This window comes from Tribolium madens, unplaced genomic scaffold, assembly GCF_015345945.1.
Source record: "Tribolium madens isolate multiple individuals breed KSU strain unplaced genomic scaffold, Tmad_KSU_1.1 Scaffold_96;HRSCAF=242;Tcas5.2_LG5, whole genome shotgun sequence".
Taxonomy (NCBI): domain Eukaryota; kingdom Metazoa; phylum Arthropoda; class Insecta; order Coleoptera; family Tenebrionidae; genus Tribolium; species Tribolium madens.
This window is the reverse complement of record NW_025401068.1, coordinates 11,212,146-11,233,063: the sequence shown is the minus strand read 5'-3', so window position 1 is coordinate 11,233,063 and position 20,918 is coordinate 11,212,146. Positions and strand designations below refer to the sequence as shown.

Here is a 20,918-nt window from a genome sequence, read left to right as displayed (position 1 = left end):
AGGTACGTTTTTTAAAGGGTTTTTCCTAATATTTCAGAATAGATAAAATTACAAAATTTGGTACCTTTATATGTACACCCAAACAAATGCCAAATCACAAAAATTTTAATCAGGGGCGTCCTAAACGGTAAAACAAATTTAATTTTTAATTTTTATGCTGTTTATGGTCTGTAACATAAATTTTTGAACCGATTTTTACTAAAAATCCGTAAATTGTATCGGAAAAACACAAAAGACCTTCTTTTATGAAAAACTATGAAATTTTGTTGCTGAAAGTGGCAAGAAACCACAGGCAAAATAGTTAGAGTAAATTTTTACCTTAATCCCATCTAGTTTAGGAAGCACCTAATTAAAAATTTCAACATTTTATTTTTGTACTTATTTAGGTGTATAAAAGTTATCATCTGTAGCACATTTTGATTTTTTTTTTCTAAAATGATTTCGGAAATATTGAAAAAAAAACCTATTAAAAGACGCACCCCTTGCGTAGCATTTTTCGATATATGTTCATAGAAAATTTTTGTTTTAAAAATGAATATTCATCTCCTGTTTAAATTTGTAACAATAAAAAGTATTAAAAAATTATTTTATTTTTTGTTACTTTTGTGAGTTAATTTGTATTTTTTTTATGTTTAATTAGGATCTCTTATTTCAATTTAAAATAAAAACGTGTACTAAGAGATTTTTGCTTTTTAATCCGTCTTCTTTAATTTCATTTTCATGGACCAACAAGAAACCCCCCCCGAAATAAAATCCTGGTTACGGCCCTGTTGTGTGTAGTTTGGAAATGAGTGAAGATTTTTTATTTCCTCCACCGGAAATTCAGGAAATTGAGGGAACATATTTTAGAACTAATTTAGAAATTTTCTGTTTTGTTTTAGTGGAATCTTTCGAGTTTCTTGCTCCAAAATGCTTTTTTGTCGAAAAAAACAAAAAATAATGCAGTTCTAGATGTAATTTTGCAATTTACTAACTACATGGTTATAGCAAAATCTTTTAAATTTTTGCATGTTTGGCAAAATATCTGCGAAATCTCTCGAATTTTGTAAGTTTCTCGCTGAAAAACGATCTAAATGTAACAGAATTACCAGGAGTAACGCATTGTAGACTTCATTTTATAGAAAATATAACATATGCAGACCTAATTTTGCTTTAAATCTCTCAAAACATGCGAAAATAACGCATCCTAGATTTGATTTTGCAATATTTTTCCATGGTTTTTCAAAATCGTAGGATTTTATAGAGTTTTTAAAAAACGCTCTGATAGCAATTTACGGTATTTTTTATTTTGTGAAAAACTTTGAACATTTTTAAAAAAGCAAAAATACCACACTTCCGACCTAATTTGGTGAGTGTTGCTTTGCTTTAGTAAAATTTTTTAAATTTAGTGAGTTTCTTTGTGACAAAAGCTCAAAATAATCGCATGAAATAAACAAAAATAATGCATTTTGAGGTTATTGTCGGATTTTTTGCTTTTTTATTCAAAAATGTTTTTATTTAGTGAGTTTCTCTAAACTTGCGAAAATGAATTAAAGCAATTTTTTGCTTTAAATTTTGTAATAAACTTTGCCTTACCAGTGGCGTAACGTTCATGGGGGTTAAATAAAATAAAAAACAGCAATATTGTCACATTTTAATTTGAATTTTGAGCTGTAATCCCAATTTTAATTCCATTGGCCGATTTTAGGACAGTTTCAGCGGCTAAAATCAACTCATACCGCGGATTGGCTGGTTTTAATTAAAAATGACTTTAGAAATGAGACTTTTCATTTCTAACATGGAAATTTTTTTAACGAAGGTAACATAATTATCTCAATGAAAAACGCTTTAAATTTAATGAAATTAGCAAAAACAATAACACTATTATTAGACTTTATTTTGCCATTGTTTTGCTTAGTTTTTTAAAATTTTTGAATTTAATATATCTCTTAATAGAAAATGCTTTAAATCAATAAAAACATTTTAGATTGCAATTTTTTTTTTTTTCAAAATTTTTCAAATCTAGTGAAATTCTCGCTTAAAAAACACTCTAAAATGTTTTTATTCCGTGAGAAACGTTAGAAATTCTTAGAAAATCAAACATAATGCATTTTTGATTTAATTTTATTAAGAATGACATATTGTAGACCTAATTTAAGAATTTTCTGCCTAGTTTCAGTAAAATCTTTCCAGTTTTTTCGTCAAAAATTGATTACATTATTGTAAGAAAACCTTTAAATTTAGTTTTTTAATGAAAAGCACTAAATCTATCCAAATTTGGCAAAATTTCTGCTTTGCGTTGGCGAAACCTCTCAAATTTTATAAATTTCTCGCTGAAAATTGCCTTAAAGTAATAAAATCAGCAAAAATAGTGCATTTTGGACTTAATTTTATAGTGCATTTTTTACTTAATTTTTTTTAAATTTAATTTAATAATTTTTCTAATTGAATCTATCAAAACAAATTTTGAATTTTTTGTTTTCTTAAAATCGGTCAAATCAAGTGAAATTGTTGCTTAAAAAAACGATCTTAAGATTTTTTATTTGGTAAAAAACTTTTGAAATTCATAAAAAAATGCAAGAATTTCTGACCTAATTTTTTGATTGTTTTGCGTTTAGACATTGTTTAGAAATTTTTTGCTTTATCTTAACATAAATTTCTCGCATTTAGTTTCTCAGAAAAGAAATGTATATTAAAAATAAAGCAAAATTAAGCAAAAATCCTCGGCCTTTCAGCCTTCCACATTTAATTTTATAGAAAATAATAAGCAATTTTATGCGGTATTGTGGCAAGACGTAAAATAGAAAAAAAAATCACTTTTAAACAATCTTTATTGTGAACAAACAAGTAACAGATTCAACAGATGATTTCTATTTGACCAAAGGGTCGAGATAGGTTTGTACTTCCATGAAAATATCGTCCGCGCTTCGCTCAGCGTTGATCTAAAACCAAAAAAAAAAATCATCAAAAACCGAATCACCCTTTCTGGATTCCTTTACTTTCTTCAATTTGGCCACATACTGTTGCACGACTTGATCATTATGCGTGTTAAAAGTGTGCAACCTCTTCTTGATCGTCTCTTCATTATCGTCCACTCTTCCTGAAGTTTTCGCTCTTCCAAGCAGTCTATCCACCAGCGTTTTCTCCGATGCGTCAAAAAACAGGACGATGTTAACCGGTGCGATTTTCTCCTCAAACATAATCCCCTGTGCCTTCTCCCGTGGATACCCATCAATGAGGAACCCTTTCGAGTTGGGCAAACACGCCAAAATCGCCTCTTTCAGCAAATCAAGGACGATTTCCATCGGCACCAGCTCGCCACGCTCCATAATCGCCGTCAGTTCTTTGCCTCGCGGCGACCCACTAGACACCTGAAATTTCATTGGCACCAATTTCAGGCCTGAAATATTCGCTTCTACGGATACCTAAAGACTAGGATAGTTCCGTTAGTGAGGCCAGATAGCGCAGTTCCTTTCCCGTTTAAGTTTTAAAACTCTTTCAGGGACGGTGGGTTAAAATTTAACCCACCTTTTTAACTCACCTTAATTTATATTTCTGAGCAGTTTTGCTCATTAATGGTAATATTTTTAATAATACAGACATTATTCTTGTAGAGTTTACCACATTTTTTTATTTACAATCAATGAACTTAAAATTATTATGAAAACTATACAATTTATTAATTAGTTTGAAATAGGTACCTACATTTTTATGATACTTAATTTAACTTAAAAAAATTGAATTGTTTTTTGGGAATATACACATAATGGATAATGATTATTATAAATACAAAGAGGAAAAAAACAAAACAAAACAAATTTCTTTCATTGGGATTAGAATTTTTATCAGGCAAATACTTTCCTATTTCGACTAGTAGGCTTCGTGACGTCACCACTTTCGCTTAACATTACATTGATAAAATTTTGCATTTTTACTAACTGTATTTCGTATTATTCTTAGTTTTTTGTAATACGAGTGGTATGTCCTGATGTTGTGGAAAATTACAACAATAACATGAACTTTGTTGATAAATTTGATCAGTTGATGACGTACAGTGATGGACAGTGCATTTCGTCCAGCCAATTTCTGTGAATTCACAAAAATTCACTGTAGTCTGTGATTTATTGTCATGATAACTGACACTGTCAAGTTTAATTAAATTCTTATTCATTTTGGACCAAATTTTCAATGAAAAAATGGATTAGTAGGTACTATACCTCAAGCAATGTAAGACAAAGCACAGGTAACAAGAATGTAAGGAATATCGGGCATTTTGTCAACATGATAAATGTTCATCAAAGTTCTCAAACAAGGTTAGAAAAACCTAAAGACTAATTTACACTTTTAGTTTGTCATGGAAATTGGTTGGACAAAATTCACTGTCCGTCACTGTACTCAATTGAAAATGTCATAAATGGTGGCACTGAATTTTTTTCTATTTCGTTGATACTTGCATTATGTAGTCTCAGTGTGTATCTTGTAGAGTGTCTCTTTGTTAAGGCAAACAGAAAAACTGCTTTCAAGCATATTATTACAAAAAATAATAACTTTTGTTAGCTATCGTATGTATTATTTAGTTTGCTTTTGTTTTTATTATTTGTTGTTATTTTTCTTTGTTCATTATAATACTATTTTATTTTTTTAAATGCCTATTATGTCACTAAGTAATAGACAATGACTACTTCATATTAAGAATGCTTTGAAATTTTCAAAAATGTAGGGGAAGGAGGGGTAAGAAGGGGTAGCGAGGTAAGACGGGGACCCACTATATCTCAAAAACAAAAACAGTTTTGATAAAACTGTTAACGTCATTTTGTAGAAATATCTCAAAACTTTTCACTGCGGCAAAAGCGAGAACCTGAGCATAACACATAACGTGGCTGTGAGTAAAAAATGATTTTTTAATTATTTGATGTTATTTTTCTATTGTGTTTCGAACGTGACTGTCAGAAATACATAGGTTCAACATCTTTTCATGGCAATCCCTGTACTTTAAACTTGATTTTAGACCAGTTATTTACACGATTACTTGTCCATTTATAAAATGAATTTTTTTTTACGTACAAGGTCTCGTTGGGGCAAAATGAGGTATGGGGCATATCAATTGACAGTTGCCAATAATAAGCAACATAAGTTCAGTGAAGTCAAGGCAAAAGCTGGTAAAGGTTAGGTTAAGGGATTTCTTAAGCCTCAACCAGAAAATACTTCTGCTACTGGACTTGCGGGATTTAATAGAGTGTCGGTGGGAAAGTTTTTTGAACTGTTAGGAAAAGCTCTGGATGAATATAAATTTACTCCAGATAAAATTTATAATTGTGATGAAACTGGATTATTTATTGTACCCAAATCGAGATCCAAGATAATTGCTACAGCAAAGAAGGATGGATCACATGTTAGCTATGTGGGAAATGGGCACATTGCGGATGCGCTGGCGTCGATGACGACGATGAAGACGCAAGTCTTTAAAACTGTAGTACCCCATCTTGCCCAATGGGGGACCCCATTTTACCCCAAGGGTGGGTCAAGATGGGGTAAAAGTATTTTTGTTTCTTTTTATCGTTATTTAAAAAAAATAATAATTTTTGTTATATTTTTTTATTATAGTCTAACAGAGAGAAGACTGATTAAGTTGATAAATAGAGTTTCGAACTTCTGTGATGTATATTTAGTTTTTTATTCGACTTCAAACGTTAAGGTCCCCGCCTTCCCCTACGAGATTATATGAGGGGTTCATGAAGTTAATGAGATTACCGGAGAAAGTAAAAAAATCTGAAATCTAAAATAATTGCTCATAGACCGATGAAAAACTGTCGTTAGTGCTATTTATCTATTTTTTAAAACAACTTGAAAAATGATTATTTTTTAAATCCAGTAAATAGCTGTATGATATTTTAAATACGTGCGTACCTGAAAGAGTTAAGAGTAATGAAACAAAAAATGGCTGTATTTACATAACGGTGAGCAAAACGCAAATAAAAAAAATATAGACAGTTAGAGCATTAGATTCTCAATAAAAAGAAATAAAGGTAACGCGAAAATTATCCCAGAGCTCTGTATTTCTTCGATTACTTTGACAGTAAAGAAGATAACGAAATTTTTGTACGATAGACATTCATTTTTTCTATGGTCCAAAAATATTTTCGTCATTATAGATAATTCCTATACAGAGTGGCGCAACAAAGTTATATTTTTTCTTATAGAACACCCGGTATATTATGCGCTTATTTGAAAAAAATTTTAATTCTAAGAACATCCATATTAGATTTTATGGATCTATCATGGACCGTTTATCATTTATGGGCAATTTTAATGAAAAAAAGTACATTTTTAAAAAATCACAACGGCTTTGCTAGAAAGAAAAAGTGAATAAAAACAATTGCAACAATTTTTACTGGTCTGGTTCTAAATTATTATGGTTGAAATTCGATCAATCTTTTCCAACTACTGCAGAGTGTTGTTGACATTTGCAAAATATCAAGTATCATGATTTTTTCAAATAAAACACCCTGTATGTTATCAGTTTATCGTATAGGGCTTTTAATAAGCTTTCTAAAAAACCTAGGGTTTGGAAGTCTAAACCTTGCCACTATTCTATTTAGCGTTAAAAATCAAGTAGGTTTGCGTTACTTCCTCTTCTAAAAAAATTGGATAATTTTTTAAAATTACGTTATACAGAGTGGTTATAAATGATTTTCATCTAGCCAGCTGTGAATTTTCCATGTAAAATAAAAAATGCCGCTTTACGAAAATAGGGGTACCTACTTGTTTCAACTCGAAATTAAAAAATCGGCGTTTACTAAGCGTCCACTTCGAAAATAGACTTCAATTATAAACTTGTTTTCTTCCATGGGTATACATCATTATCAATTATTATTGGAAATTACTTGAAACAATAAAAGTTTAATTAACAACCATTTATTATTAATTAATAAGTGACGCTAATGACAGAACTAAAGCTTTCAAAAAAGTAGAGCGGCACAAATAAATTTAGATGCAAAAAAATTCCAAAGCTGGCTGGATGAAAATCATTTATAACCACTCTGTACATCAATTGAGAAAACAGGTTGTGTATTGAAATACTGAGTAAAACTCAAGAAACACTAATTGGAATTTGAATTCAATGCAAGACCTTAATTATAAAAACTTCAAAATTTAATTAATTCTATAGCAAATATTCAAAAATTCTGTCATTTCTCGTCAGACAGACGTCTAGTCTACCCATAAAGAAAAGTTTAATTGCCCTACGCATTTCAACAGAGATGTCATTAAAGGCTTCAATAGAATAAGTTAAAATTTTGTAGGATTAAAAAGTGTACAATAAAACAGATAAAGTTTAGACATCCAAACCCTAGGTTTTTTAGAAAGTTTATTAAAAGCTTTACACGATAAAGTAATAACATACAGGGTGTTTCATTTGAAAAAATCAAGAAAATTGATATTTTGCTAATGTCAACACACTGCAGTAGTTGCAAAAGATTGATTGAATTTCTACCAGAATAATTTAGGACCAGACTCAAATGGTTGCAATTGTTTTTATTCACTTTTTCTTTCTAGCAAAGCCGTTGCGATTTTTAAAAAAATTATACTTTTTTTCATAAAATTGCCCATAAATGATAAACAGTTCATGATAGACCCATGAAACCAAATATGGATATTCCTAGAATTAAAAACTCCTTCAAATAAGTGCATAATATACCGGGTGTTCTATAAGAAAAAATATAACTTTGTTGCGCCACCCTCTGTAGAAATTACCTATAATAACGAAAATATCTTTGGACCATAGAAAAAATTAATGTCTATCATCCAAAAAAAAAACGCATTTCGTTATCTTCTTTACTGTCAGAGTAATCGAAGAAATGCGGAGCTTTGGAACAGTATAGTTAAAAAAAATCATATATTTAGCAATTTGCACGGTCTCATAATTTTCAAATTCCTGCGAATACGGTTAAAGGTACAAGAAAATATAAAAAAGAAAGTCGTAGAGAATAAAATATTCAAGAAAAAAATCCGAGAGAGATATCTTTATCTTCAATGGTTTAGGTCCTAAAGTCGTTCAAAGACGCTCAAGTAACGAATACGTGTCATTTTTACCGGTGGTCAAGAGACAGAAAATTAATTTAAACCTAAACGGTTAAAGATAATGATATGGTCTCGCGGACTTTTTACTAGAAAATTTTTATTCTCTACAACTTTCTTTCTTATATTCTTCTTGTATCTTCAACCGTGTTTGAAACATTTTGAAAAACATGAAACGGAGCACAGATTTTAAATTTTAAATATTTTTTTTCTCATATTTCTCGTAAAAAATTTACTCCTTGGTTTTACACAGCTTATTAAGTATTTAAAGCTCGATATTTTTGAAATTTTTCCAAGCTATTAGTAGATTGGTTGAATTTAAATTAATTTAAAACGATTTGAAACTCAGATGATAAAACGTTCTAAGCGCCCTCATTTTTACTCTGCCCTACTACTTTTTTTGGGTTCAAAAAATCGATCAATTTTATCTCGTTTCGTCTCCTAGTATGTACTCGTAGTTCTCTGTACTTACTTCATTCCGCAATAAATCGCCGGATGACAAGTGAGTGAAACCGTACTTTGCGACGATTTTCTCACATTGGGTGCCTTTGCCCGAGCCGGGACCGCCCAACACCCAGATGATGGGGACTTTGATTTCCGGTGTGGGAGCCTGGAGATGATAAGAAAAGAAAGAAAAAAAATTAATACGAAAAAAATACGATTTTATAGCCCAATTATTGGTTGTTTTCGCGTTAACTCACCATGAACTATTATTATAGCGTGTGTGTAGTCAAGAATAAACGCGAGTTGACTAAAGTTAAAACAAGTCGCGGCATTGACATCCTTGCCAACGTTTTCAGCGAGAATTTAGCGTTTATGCAACAGTCGAAATGATTATGAAATCAATCATTTTGACTACACGGTTGTGCGACGTTTCATGTGACCGGAAAGGCCTCGTTTTGTGGTCACTAATTAAATAATTAGATTTCCAGATGAAGATTGCATTTATTTATACAGGGTGTTTACGGTCTTGAAGCTGAAAATTGGCCTGGTAGTACTTAGAAGAGTCAAGTATCCAAATTAATTGTTTTTTTACGAATTTCAATATACAGGGTGCGCCAGAACTCGCGCCCCAGAGAAAAATGCCATGTAAGGTAAGATATCATGAATATGGAAAAGTCTATATATAAAAATTTCGAAGTTATGAGAGTTTAAATTTTGCACTTTGACTCTATTCATTTCTGTTGGAAAAATCGGCGTCTGTGTTGATTAACAAGTCTATCCAATAGGCCAAAATCATGGTAAATTCCGGTAGATGATGCGCGTGTTACGCTCCAAAGAAAACTGTAATTAGTGAAATTTGAAAATTTACAGGAAATTAAATGTGACAATTATTGACATATTTAATCAAATATTAATCTGTCACACAACCAATCTATTTTTTCCGCTTAAGAAGCGCAGTATCAATAGTATCATTGTTTCAGACATTACATTATAATTCTTAAAATGCCAAGTATTCAAACTTGCTGTGGAAAGAGGATGTTACTTTACATTGATTTCCAAAAAGTTGGAATCAAAAGAACGAATGGATTAAGAGAATACCAAATACCAAATGGTACCATCGGCAATATACCCCCAAATTCCGAAATTTGTGGAGAAATAACGAGCTATTATAAAAACAAAAAATTGTTACCAAATGCAGTTCCATTCTTGCTCTTGAATTATTAAAAAATTACTCGTTTTCAGATCATCTTTACCACTTCCATTAATTCAGAACGTAAACCGTTAGAAACGTGTCTCCAATCTCTAGACTCATTTGACAAAAATTATTTAATTTCAAGTCCATTTCGATTTGATTTTGATCAACAAATCTAGAAAGTAGGTGATACTCATGATTTTGATTGAAAAATTTTCCAGATTTTCGGAAGAAAAATTTGTCTTACTAAATAAAATTCAAAATTTAGAAAAAAACTTACAGGAAGCTTATATAAGATTTCTATGAGTTTTTTTATAAGTTGAATAAGCTGTACGAAAATAAACTTGAAAAAAAAATGGAGGAAAAAATTGACAATTACAGTAAAGGTCAACATTGTGTAGTGAAAATTGAGTCAGATGCAAAAGACTTAGAACCAAGGACTGTGTTTTTACATGAGCAAATTTCTAATTATTCCCCAAAAAACCCAAGATCGTCTGAAGTTACAGTAAGTTATTGTATTGCCTGGAGGTACACTTCTCCAAAAAAGATTATGAATTTGCAAGAAGAAGTTAATTTTTAAAAGCTTTATCCAAAACAACTTTGAACAGATATATGAAAAATTCTCAAGGGGTTTTCTCAAAGCAAAAAAAATTGAGAATAATAGAGAACTAATTAATAGAGAATAAAATTAATCCTTGTGTTTTTTATTTGAAGTATTGGAGAAATAATAAAGAGTTATTGTAATTTTCTTGTTTTGTAAAGATTAAAAATAACTATTTAACCCAAATGTAAATATTTAATTTTTTTAATAAATACAATTATATTTGCTTATAAAATGTTATAATTTTTATGTTATTGGTCTAGTTCTTAGAAAAAATTACAATCAACAAAAAAATTATTATAGAACCCATAAAACACAAAAATTTATCAAGGTTTCAAACCAAAGTATACAGATTCCATTAGAGCGCGGACTTGTCGGCCATTTTTTGACATTGCGTAGACTTTTTATTACTGTTAATCAACGCAGACGACGCTTGTATCAATTTTTTCCGTTTAGTTTTTGCAATGTCGCAATTAACAGATGTACAGTTGCGGAATTAAAATTTCGGGCAGTATTGTCATTTTCACAATGGACACTCTAAAACAAGCTTTACATTAATAACCTCATTTTTTACTCTTGTCATTTTGACTTAAAAAATAGCGTCACTGACAGAAAAGTTTAATTGTCAAATGTCAGGCATGATGACAGTAAAAGGTAGTTTAGAGTGAACTTTTTGAAGTGACAGAAAAATACTGTCCGAAATTTTAATTCCTTAACTGTACAAAAATTGGTAGATTTTGCAACTAATGATGACATGGGACTAAACATATTGCAATTTTCACTTTACTCCTGACTTTATAAATCAATAACAATTCAATATTAATAGAGGACACAGAAACTTAAATAGATGTAAAACCTTGACGTCTATATAGGGTAAGTCGGGGACAGAGGACCACATTTTGAAAAACCTACTATAAAATTATGATCTTTGTTTCAATTGAAACCACAAATGTCTTTTCTTGCAACTAGATTTTATTAACTGCTTTTGCTATTTTTGTTCAACTTTGACAATTTTTTTAAACAATAAATTTTAGTAAAAGTTGAACATCTGACTGTACCAAAAAAAGTAATTAATATCTTCCAAATTATGCCTATTTAAAATTACCCCAAAAACACTGTCATTTTAAAAAATCTAAAATTGTCAGCTTATACTATATTAAAAACTATTTAATTCACTTTAAATGTAAAATAATTTTGTATTGAGCCACACGTTTTTCAAGCAGCTTAAAACTTGATTAACATTTTGCCGTCCATTTCTCCCGCTGGTCCACCTCTCCCGGCTTTACCGTAACCCAGTATTTTAATCAATGAGAAAATAATCGAGCGTTTGTACGGTTTAATGTAATTTTCCGATATTAAAAATAAGCAATTCAAATTAATTGGCCGTAATTGGGCTTGTGTTAGTACCAAATAAAATGGTAAATACCTTTTGTTCAAACAGAAAACATTTTACAGAAATAACAAAAATTTGAATAAGATTTGCAAGCATCTAAAATATCACTGCGATTTCAGCTACGACTAAAAATACCGCAACTTTGCTTTTAGCGTAGGTGTCTTTATAAAATAAAATAAATCGGAAATAAAAATTTGCGGAATTGAAGTGTGTTTATAACCTCTAATCGTGTAATTGCACATCGAGGAGTTTAGCTCAATTGCGATAAAAATGATAGATTATCGAATGAAATAAAAGAAAATTACTCACAGATTTGGGGCCCATCGGTGGTGAGGTCAGGTCGAGGAGTTGGTGTAGAGTCGGAAATGATACAAAGGATTTGTCCTAGTTATTCGCCTTGCGTCCGATCGATATTTCACATTTCAATACAACCTCCAAGTCGGAGAGCAGAAAAAAAATTTTACCATCAACTTTTTAATTGTAATTTAAACAGTCTTATCTGTAAGTTTGTTTTACGATCGATCAGATAGGATTAAATACTTGAAGTGAATGTCAAACTGACAATTTTGCGCAAAAATGTAACAAAAGTCAAATAAATTTATAAAAAAGCCAGTTTCCCCGGTTGTGTTAAAATAAAAAAACATGAATGAAATAATGACAGTGTATTATTGGTTGCCTACCCTTATTTCACAATTTGTCTTGAAAATTTTAAATTTTGTGTATTTCACTGAAAAGCTATCTAGCTTTATCAAATTAGGTAACTTCAGATTTAAATTCATAGACAATAACATAGTTTGAACCTAATTTGTCAATTTATTGTTTTGTTTCAGTAAAACCTTTTGAGTTTTTTGGTAAAAAATGCTTTAAATTTGTAGAAAAAATGCAATTTTGAATGTAATTTTACGATTTATTACATTGCTTTAACAAAATTTCTAAAATTTAGTTACTTTAGTAAAAATAAATTGAATTTGCAATTTTGCTTCAAATTTCATGGGGGTTAAAAAAAATAAAACTCCAATATTGTCGTCACATTTTAATTTGAATTTCGCGCTCTAATCCCAATTTTAATTCCATTGGCCGATTTTAGGACAGTTTCAGCGGCTAAAACCAACTGGTGGTGCGGATTGGCTGGTTTTAATTCAAAATGGCGGATGACTTTAGAAATGAGACTTTTCATTTCCAACATGGCGAATTTTTGGCCTAAAATAATATATTTTTTTTGAACTAAAATTGGAAATAACAAACCAATGCAATTTCTGGGTCCGGCACTAAACGGTATGTAAGCATACGGAGGAAAATTATTCATGTTTTCAAATCTCTCCGGGTTGAATTTTTCCGGATCTGGAAAATATTCCGGATTCCTATGAATACCGTAGATAAATATCGCGACGTTTGTTTTCGCAGAAATCACCCGATTTCCTAGTAAAACAAAAAATAAAGATTTTTTACGAATTATTTTTTACCAAATTTTGTATCTTCTTTCAAGTATCTTCCAATCACCGGTACTGAAGGATACAATCTGAGTGTTTCTTTGATAACATATTCCAAGTATTTCATATTTTGCAATTCTTGATATGTAACAAGAGGGTTTTTTTCGTCCCCAAACAAATCTTTTTGTTCACTGAAAACTTTCTCCTGAACTTTCGGATTATTGGCCAAAAGATACAGTGCGAAACAAACACTGGCTGCTGTAGTATCATGACCCTGAAAATAATTTTCAGTTACTTAAATAACCAAAAAAATATTACCGCAAACATAAAAGTGTCCACTTCCTCACAAATATCTCGATCTGACAATTTTTCACTTTCGGAAAATTTCAACAGCAAATCTAAAAACGACATTTTCTTGCTGTTTCCCCCTACATTACGCTCCATTTTTCTCCTTTCGATAACTTTAGAGGTAAAAGCGTGCAAAATGTTTACTATTTTGCGCTCAACGTAAAAATCATTCGTCATCCAATAAGTCCATTTGAAAATTTTGAAAGGTGACAAAAACCTAGCGACTATAATTCGGCACATTTCCTTCACACTGTGCACATATTCCAAATTTTCGCCCTTTTGGGCGTTGATTTGCGTCCCCATTGCGGTCTCTAGCATAAAAAAAATTGAATTTAAGTTGGCAACACGACAATTAAAAATTGACAACTTAATTTTAGTCAAATTTGGCCACCCACTACGGCCTCTAACACAAAAAAACATTTTTAAATAAAATAAGTTGGCAACACTAAATTATTTAATGTTGCTAATTTAATTTCAGTCATTTTGCGGTCTCTGGCACAAAAACGGAATTTGAAATTTAAAAAAAAATGAATTTAAGTTGACAACACAATAACTAAAAATTGCCAACTTAATTTCAGTTATATTTGGCCACCCATTGCGGCCTCTAACACAAAAAAATCCAAATAAAATAAGTTGGCAACTCTAAATTATTTAATGTTGCCAATTTAATTACAGTCATTTTGCGGTATCTGCCACAAAAACAAAATTTAAAATTACTGAAAAAAATTGAATTTAAGTTGGCAACACTATAGAAAAATTGTCGACTTAATTTCAGTTATAATTAGTCATCCATTGCGGACTCTAACACAAAAAAACATTACTACATAAAATAAGTTGGCAACTCTAAATTATTTAATGTTGTCAATTTAATTTCAGTTTAATTTCCACAATATTTGGATACCTTTAGCACAAAAAAGAAAAAATTCTGACCAAAAGAAATTAAATTGGCAACATTAAATGTTGTTCAGTCATGTTTCGTGGTCTCTCGCAAAAAAACGAACATTTTTTAATAAAATTTACAACGTTGGCAACAATAATTCAATGTTGTCAACTATTATCGTACCACAAATTACATCTAGGGTGCAGAGTGGTACCAAAAAGTCCAAATCCACACTTTCCTTTTCATTTAGAGTTTCCAATTTCTCGATTAAAACCTTCCCAACTGACTCAAAAATGTCAACATATTTTTTCAAAATTTCGAAATGAAAAGCAGGTGTGAGAATTTTCCGGTGTTGCTTCCAATGCATTCCTGAAATTCACATTTTCATCATGAAAAAAATTGTTATTGTATTACCATTGGCCAGTATTAAGCCACTTCCGAGCCACGACCTTGCAAATCCATAATTGAGTGATTTTGTTAAAATTGAATTGCTGCTTAGAAAAAACTCGACTAGTTTGTAATCCGTTACCAGAAGGGCTTTGAAGAAAGGCCCCAATCTGAGTTTCACGATTTTTCCATAATTTTTGACATAATTGCTTGTTACGTCAAGAACTTCTATTAAAAAAAGTTAATACAAGAAATAAAAGAAAAACAGATACCTACCTGTGGTCGATTTGACGTCAAGTGCATGACCAAAAAATAACACCGATGGAGGTTCAGGGAAATCCTCAATATTTGTTGTGTTTTTCCCCGGTTTTAGAAAAAAATATATCAAAATTAAAACAACAACGACCGCAATTAAGAACATGGTTACGTATAAATAAAAGGGTTAAATAAGATTAAATGTTTGAATGTATTCCAAGTAGATGAAAATCGGAGTAAAGTTCAATAAAGCCTGTTTGCTATTCAAAGATCAAGGTCTTGTGATGCACTTTCTGTGTTTTGTTAAGTGAATTTTTTTTTAAATAAGTAAATAAACAAAAATGACTTAATAGTTGATGTTAAACGATTATTTTTTTTCCTAACATTAAATTAGCAACGCAATATTTTTTGATCATTTTAACATTTTTTTCAGTCTTATAACTCAAAAAATCGTAATAGCGACCCTAAAGTAATTGGAAAACGTAGAATGTGATGCAAAAATGTCAAAAATAAATACAACAGTAAAAAATTGTGTTTTATTTGTTGAAAATTATAAAAATACAGAATAAATATTTAGCTACTTTGTTTTTTTTCAAATTCGTTTTTTGATCCCAATTTTAATCCCATTCGCCGACTTGAGGACAGTCTCTGCTGATAACAACAAATTGTGATAAGGCTCAGCTGATCTCAACTCAAAACATCTGACAACTTTAGAGACAATACTTTTTATTTCCAACATTGCAAATTTTTGACCTAAAACCACAATTTTTTGTCAAAAAAAAATGAGGAGCCGTTAACTCTGGAATTAGTACAAATTCTCTCTAGATTGTTTAGAAATAACGGAATTATTTATGAATTACTAGAATTACTTGATTTTGTTTGGAATATTCGAAGATAATTTCTTTTAAAAATTACGTTGAAATTCTCAGAACTATCGGAATTGATTTAGAATTACAATAATTATTTTAGAATTACAAAACTTAAGTTGAAATTACGGACACTATAAGCTGGCATTAATTTGGAATTATAAAAATTAATCTGAAAACAATAGGATTGCGGCAAATTATTGGAATTACTGGAATTCTTTATAGAATTATCGGAGTTAATTTCTTTTCAAAATTACGTTGAATTTCTTAAAAGTATCAGAATGAGTATTTTGGAATTACAAAAATTAAGTTGAAATTACGAAAATTAAGTTGGAATTAAGTTTGAATAACAAAAATTAATTTTGAATTATAAGAATTAATTCAAAAACAATAGAATTACAATGGATTATTGATATTACTAGAATTTCGGTGCAATTTTGGTATTACTGGAATGCTATATAGAATTATTGGAATTAATTTCTTTTCAAAATTAAATATCGAAATTACTAGAATTAACTTTGAATTACAAAAATTAAGTTAGGATCACGAAAATGAAGTTGTAATTACAGGAATTAATTTGGAATTACGATGGATTATTGAGAAATTTCTTGGAATTACTGGAATTTGGGTGAAATTGTTTAGAATGTGATTTAGTTGTACACATTTAGTTAGCGGCCCCTCAAAAAAATTACCTATGCAATTCCTGGGCCCTGCACTAAACGGGATGTAAGCAAATGGCGGCAAATTCAAATTTTCGAATCTGTCGGGATTAAAAGTTTCCGGATCCGGAAAAAACTTCGGATTTCTGTGAATCCCATAAATAAAAATTGCGATATTTGTATCTTTGGGAATTAAATGTTCACCTACAAGAATAAATTAGTCCGAGGCGCGGCCGAGCCTATAAATACCAAAAATGATATCTTCCGTAACACATCGCCCGATTATTGGAACCGCTGGATACAATCTCAAAGTTTCTTTAATCACTTGTTCCAAATACTTCATTTTTTGTAACTCTTGATAAGTCACAATTGGAGCTTTCGCATCCCCAAACAATTCGATTTGTTCCCTTAAAACTTTCCCCTAATAAAATTTAATAAAAAAACAGTTGGTAAAAAATACACACTTGGACTTGGGGATGGTTTGCCAGGCAGTACAAAACGAAACAAATCGACGATGCTGTCGTATCATGACCCTACAAAAGTCGTAGAAAAAATTGTTAAGCACTCCGAGAGCGCACCTCAAACATGAAAGTATCGACTTCTTCCTGCAATTCCTGATCGGTGAGCATTTCCCCTTTCAGTAACAAATCCAGAAAAGCCAATTTCGTTGGGTTTTCCTCGCTTCGCTCGGCTTTGCGTTTTTCGATGACATTTGAAGTGAAAGTGTGCAAAATTTTCAGCGATTTCTTCTCTTTGTAATAATCCTTGGTCATCCAGTAGGTGGTGTTGAGAATTTTTAAGGGCGATAACCCTCTATCGATCAAGATTCGACACATTTCCTTCACATTTTCCACGTAGTTTGCATTTTCGCCGTTCTGAGCGTTGATTTTCGTCCCCATTGCAGTTTCTGATTTTTCAATATACAGGGTGTTTTCTCAAATTACATATTCTACATCGAAAACAACATTAATTTGTTAAAAAAACGATAAACAAAAACACGATTAGCCCGTCACACCAAACTTTTATTTTAATAGCACAACGCGTTTCGACCACAAAGTGGTCATCCTCAGGTGAGAATAAAAAACGATAGGTCTATAAAGCCTCGTTACGGATATACAGGGTCATAAAATTTGAATATTTTTATTTATTAGTATTATTTTTCGATGTAGAATACATACAGGGTGTCCCAGCAAGTTGCAAAAGTCTATTAGTGACCTCTAAATAGTGAAATTTAAAAGAATTGTGTAGGACATTGATAGATACTACTCTATTACATCACTTATTTATTTTTAACAATACAGCATGTCCCAAAAATAACTTACGATATAAACTTGTGTTTTTTTTTTAATAAAACACTCTATGTTTCTTGGCATTTTTGGATGTAGCTTTTTAAAACAATGTTTTTAAGCTAAACTTTGTGAAAATAAATAATAATGGATTCAGTTTAACACAAACCTGATTATTAAGTTATATCTCTTCCATCTCTTATGCAACTATGCACTTTTTGGCTACTAAAACAATAGTAATGATTATTATTTTTTGTTTGTTTAACGTTAAATATCTTTTTAGTTATTGATTATAAAAACCTAAAAGTAAATAATTTTAGAAAGACAATTTAATAATCTTTTAAATGCAAAAACAATAAAATAGGCTGTCCCACTTAATTTTTTAAGTTATTAAACTTTTAGCAAAAGCCTTCATTTTTTTATCTTTGCAAATGCAACACACTAAAAAAATGTTACAACCTTATAGCTTATACCTTCTTCTTTGCGGTAATAAAAAAATATTTCTAGATGTCCTCGTTTTTGCGTAATAAATTTTTAAAAAGAGCATGTTTTTGTCAAAAAAAACATCTTATTTGTAAAACTAAGCAAAATCGACCAATAAAAGTTTAGTTTAAAAACATTGTCATAAAAATCTACATCCAAAAATGCTCAGAAACATATGGTGTTTCATTCAAAAAAACACAAGTTTGTATTGTAACTTATTTTTGAGAAAAGCTGTAACTTTAAAAATAATTTTAGGCAATGGATTAGTATCTATACAGGGTGCGCCAGAACTCGCGCTCCAGAGAAGTAAGATAAGATGATAGGAACATGGAAAAAATGTTTAAAAAATTCTATCTGTTAAAAATTTTTGACATTTGACATTTTTTTATGTCTATTTAATAATACTGACGAACTTGTATATGTTTTTTTACAATTATTTAGTAAAGGTACAAAAATTTTGCCAATAAAAGCCACAAATAACATTAAACAGAGTTACAATTTAGGATACAGCTTCTTTGTTTCGTCTTCTAACAGCCTGTAGCAAAAAAACTTGAAAAATTATTGTTGCAACAGAAATAAATAGAGGCAAAGTGCAAACTTTAAACCCTAATAACTTCGAAATTTTTATAATAAATTTTTTTAACATTTTTTCCATGTTCCTGGTATCTTTCCTTATATAGCATTTTTCTCTAGGGCGAGTGTTCTGGCGCAGCCTGTATAATTTTTTTTTAATTTTAGCATTTAAAGGTCACTAACGGACTTTTTCAACTCGCAATATACATCCTGTATGTGGTTGAAATTTTTCGTAATATTAAGAAAACACCCTGTATTTACCACAAATCACGTCCAGGGTGCACAGGGTGATCAAAGGGGGCAAATCGACACTAGACCCTTGAGAATTTTCCAATTTTTCTACGAAAATCCCTCCCACGGATTCAAAAGTTTCGACAAATTGTTTGAGAACTTCGAAATGGAAAGCTGGAGTCAGGATTTTCCGATGTCGGCGCCAATAATCTCCTATTTTTTTATTATTTTTGGGAACTATAAATGAACAAGTCTCACCGTCGCTAGTCAGTAGGCCGTTTCCCAACCAATTTCTTGCATACTGATAGTTTAGGGACTTTGATAAAATTCGATTATTACTCAATAAGAGTTCACAAAGTTGGTAATCTGTTGTTCCAAGTCCTGCGAAAAGAGTAGCAGCTCGCAGTTTTATAGTAGGTCCGAAGTCGTTTATGTACTTGGAGAAAACATCAAGAACGTCTAAAAATCAATCAGTGCATAAAATTTGATTTGAAATAATTACCGGTTGTTGATTTTATATCGAGCACATGTCCCAACAGGAATTTTTTCGGTGGTTCTGGAAAAGTACCCAAAATTCGGTTTAATTTCTCATTTCGGTGGTATAAATACAAAATAAATATGCAAAGAATTACAGCAAATACAAACATTGTGAGTAGTCGGTCACAACTAGGAAAAACTTCAAACAACGTGTTATTTAAGCAACCTCTAGGCTATAAAAAATGCATTAATTACAATAATTTTGATTGCGTTCTTGTGTTTATAATTATCCAGGAAAACACTGCAACACCTTAGAATAAATTATTTTATTTATTCTAAGTTTCATTAATTATGCGTAATTGTATTGTTTTATTTGTGTATTTTAAATTACTAGTTCTCTTAAAAATGTGGTCCAACACCAAGGAAAACTGCTCATTTAAATTTCAGATTTAATTTAATCAAAAATAAAAGGAAGTGCTAAATAAGAAAATAACATCACTCTAATAGAACAAATTAGAAAGGTTACCAATAATTCTTTGCCAGAAACATTTGTAACCACCCGGTAGATGTTGCTCAAACAATCAAAAAAAATCCTCATTTTGAACAATTAGCGCGGTTTTAAACGGCAAATTCACAAAATTTAATAAATTTCAAGCGAGAAATTTACTAAATTTGACATACCGGGTGACTGTAAATGATTTTGATTTTTAACCCCAAGTTGGTGACAAGTTTTAGTGTGGCAACCTTGACTTTCAAATCCAAACATCATGTGAAGCATCTTAAGAGAACAAATTAGGAGAATTACCAATAATTCAATGTTACCAATTAGTGACACACATTAATTTAATTAATTGATTTGGTATCAATATTAATTCTGTTTGCCAATTTAAACACTTATTCTTGACCACCACAAAAAAATATATTAATTATAATATTATATTAATGTATTTTAAAATTGTGTTACTTTTTCCAAATAAAAAAATGACACTGTAATAATTGATTGTGATTTTTTTGGCATCAAATTTAGAATCTTAGATTGGCAACATTGTCTCTCAAATTCAAACGTCAAACTTTATAACACAATTGTCATTCATTTGCGACGGCCAACTCTGGCTTAGTCGCCAAATAAAACAATAATTCAGTGTTGACAATGTTTTTTTTTCTCACAAACATTAATAGTCACTCGGTATCATTAATTCCGTTGCCAACTTAAACAGTCACTCTTGATCACCCGGTATATATAAAATATTTTTACAAGAAAATTGTAGAAACAATTTTTTTAAATTAAGTATATAATATATTATTAGCAATAATTACCAAGTTTTGGAAATTGTTTATTGTTGAAAATTGAAATTAAT

The 20,918-nt window shown here is 30.5% G+C and overlaps 3 protein-coding genes across 5 annotated transcripts; all 3 read right to left on the bottom strand.

Moving 5' to 3' along the window:
• Positions 1–2,792: 2,792 nt before the first annotated feature.
• On the bottom strand, positions 2,793–12,267 carry LOC123012740 (adenylate kinase isoenzyme 1-like). Of its 3 annotated transcripts, none has more exons than XM_044410846.1 (4): positions 11,995–12,267; positions 8,528–8,665; positions 2,979–3,350; positions 2,793–2,921 (listed from the first exon to the last, which is right to left on the bottom strand). In XM_044410846.1, exons 1-4 carry the CDS (start codon positions 12,007–12,009, stop codon positions 2,850–2,852), a joined length of 597 nt encoding a protein of 198 aa, XP_044266781.1. In that variant the 5' UTR covers positions 12,010–12,267; the 3' UTR covers positions 2,793–2,849. The 3 variants fall into 3 exon arrangements, with proteins under 3 accessions (XP_044266781.1, XP_044266780.1, XP_044266782.1); XM_044410845.1 differs by lacking the exon at positions 11,995–12,267 and adding an exon at positions 11,719–11,803; XM_044410847.1 differs by lacking the exon at positions 11,995–12,267 and adding an exon at positions 8,757–8,886.
• A 422-nt stretch (positions 12,268–12,689) lies between these two features.
• On the bottom strand, positions 12,690–15,466 carry LOC123012735 (cytochrome P450 4C1-like). The gene is made up of 7 exons (XM_044410839.1): positions 15,007–15,466; positions 14,758–14,958; positions 14,527–14,712; positions 13,434–13,774; positions 13,149–13,389; positions 12,931–13,104; positions 12,690–12,885 (listed from the first exon to the last, which is right to left on the bottom strand). The coding sequence occupies exons 1-7, from the start codon at positions 15,149–15,151 to the stop codon at positions 12,719–12,721; spliced, it is 1,455 nt and encodes a 484-aa protein (XP_044266774.1). The 5' UTR covers positions 15,152–15,466; the 3' UTR covers positions 12,690–12,718.
• Positions 15,467–15,502: 36 nt separating this feature from the next.
• Positions 15,503–19,754, bottom strand: LOC123012736 (probable cytochrome P450 4d14). The gene is made up of 8 exons (XM_044410840.1): positions 19,586–19,754; positions 19,342–19,542; positions 19,114–19,296; positions 17,089–17,417; positions 16,975–17,043; positions 16,760–16,931; positions 16,544–16,714; positions 15,503–15,738 (listed from the first exon to the last, which is right to left on the bottom strand). Exons 1-8 carry the CDS (start codon positions 19,728–19,730, stop codon positions 15,578–15,580), a joined length of 1,431 nt encoding a protein of 476 aa, XP_044266775.1. The 5' UTR covers positions 19,731–19,754; the 3' UTR covers positions 15,503–15,577.
• Between the last annotated feature and the right edge of the window lie 1,164 nt (positions 19,755–20,918).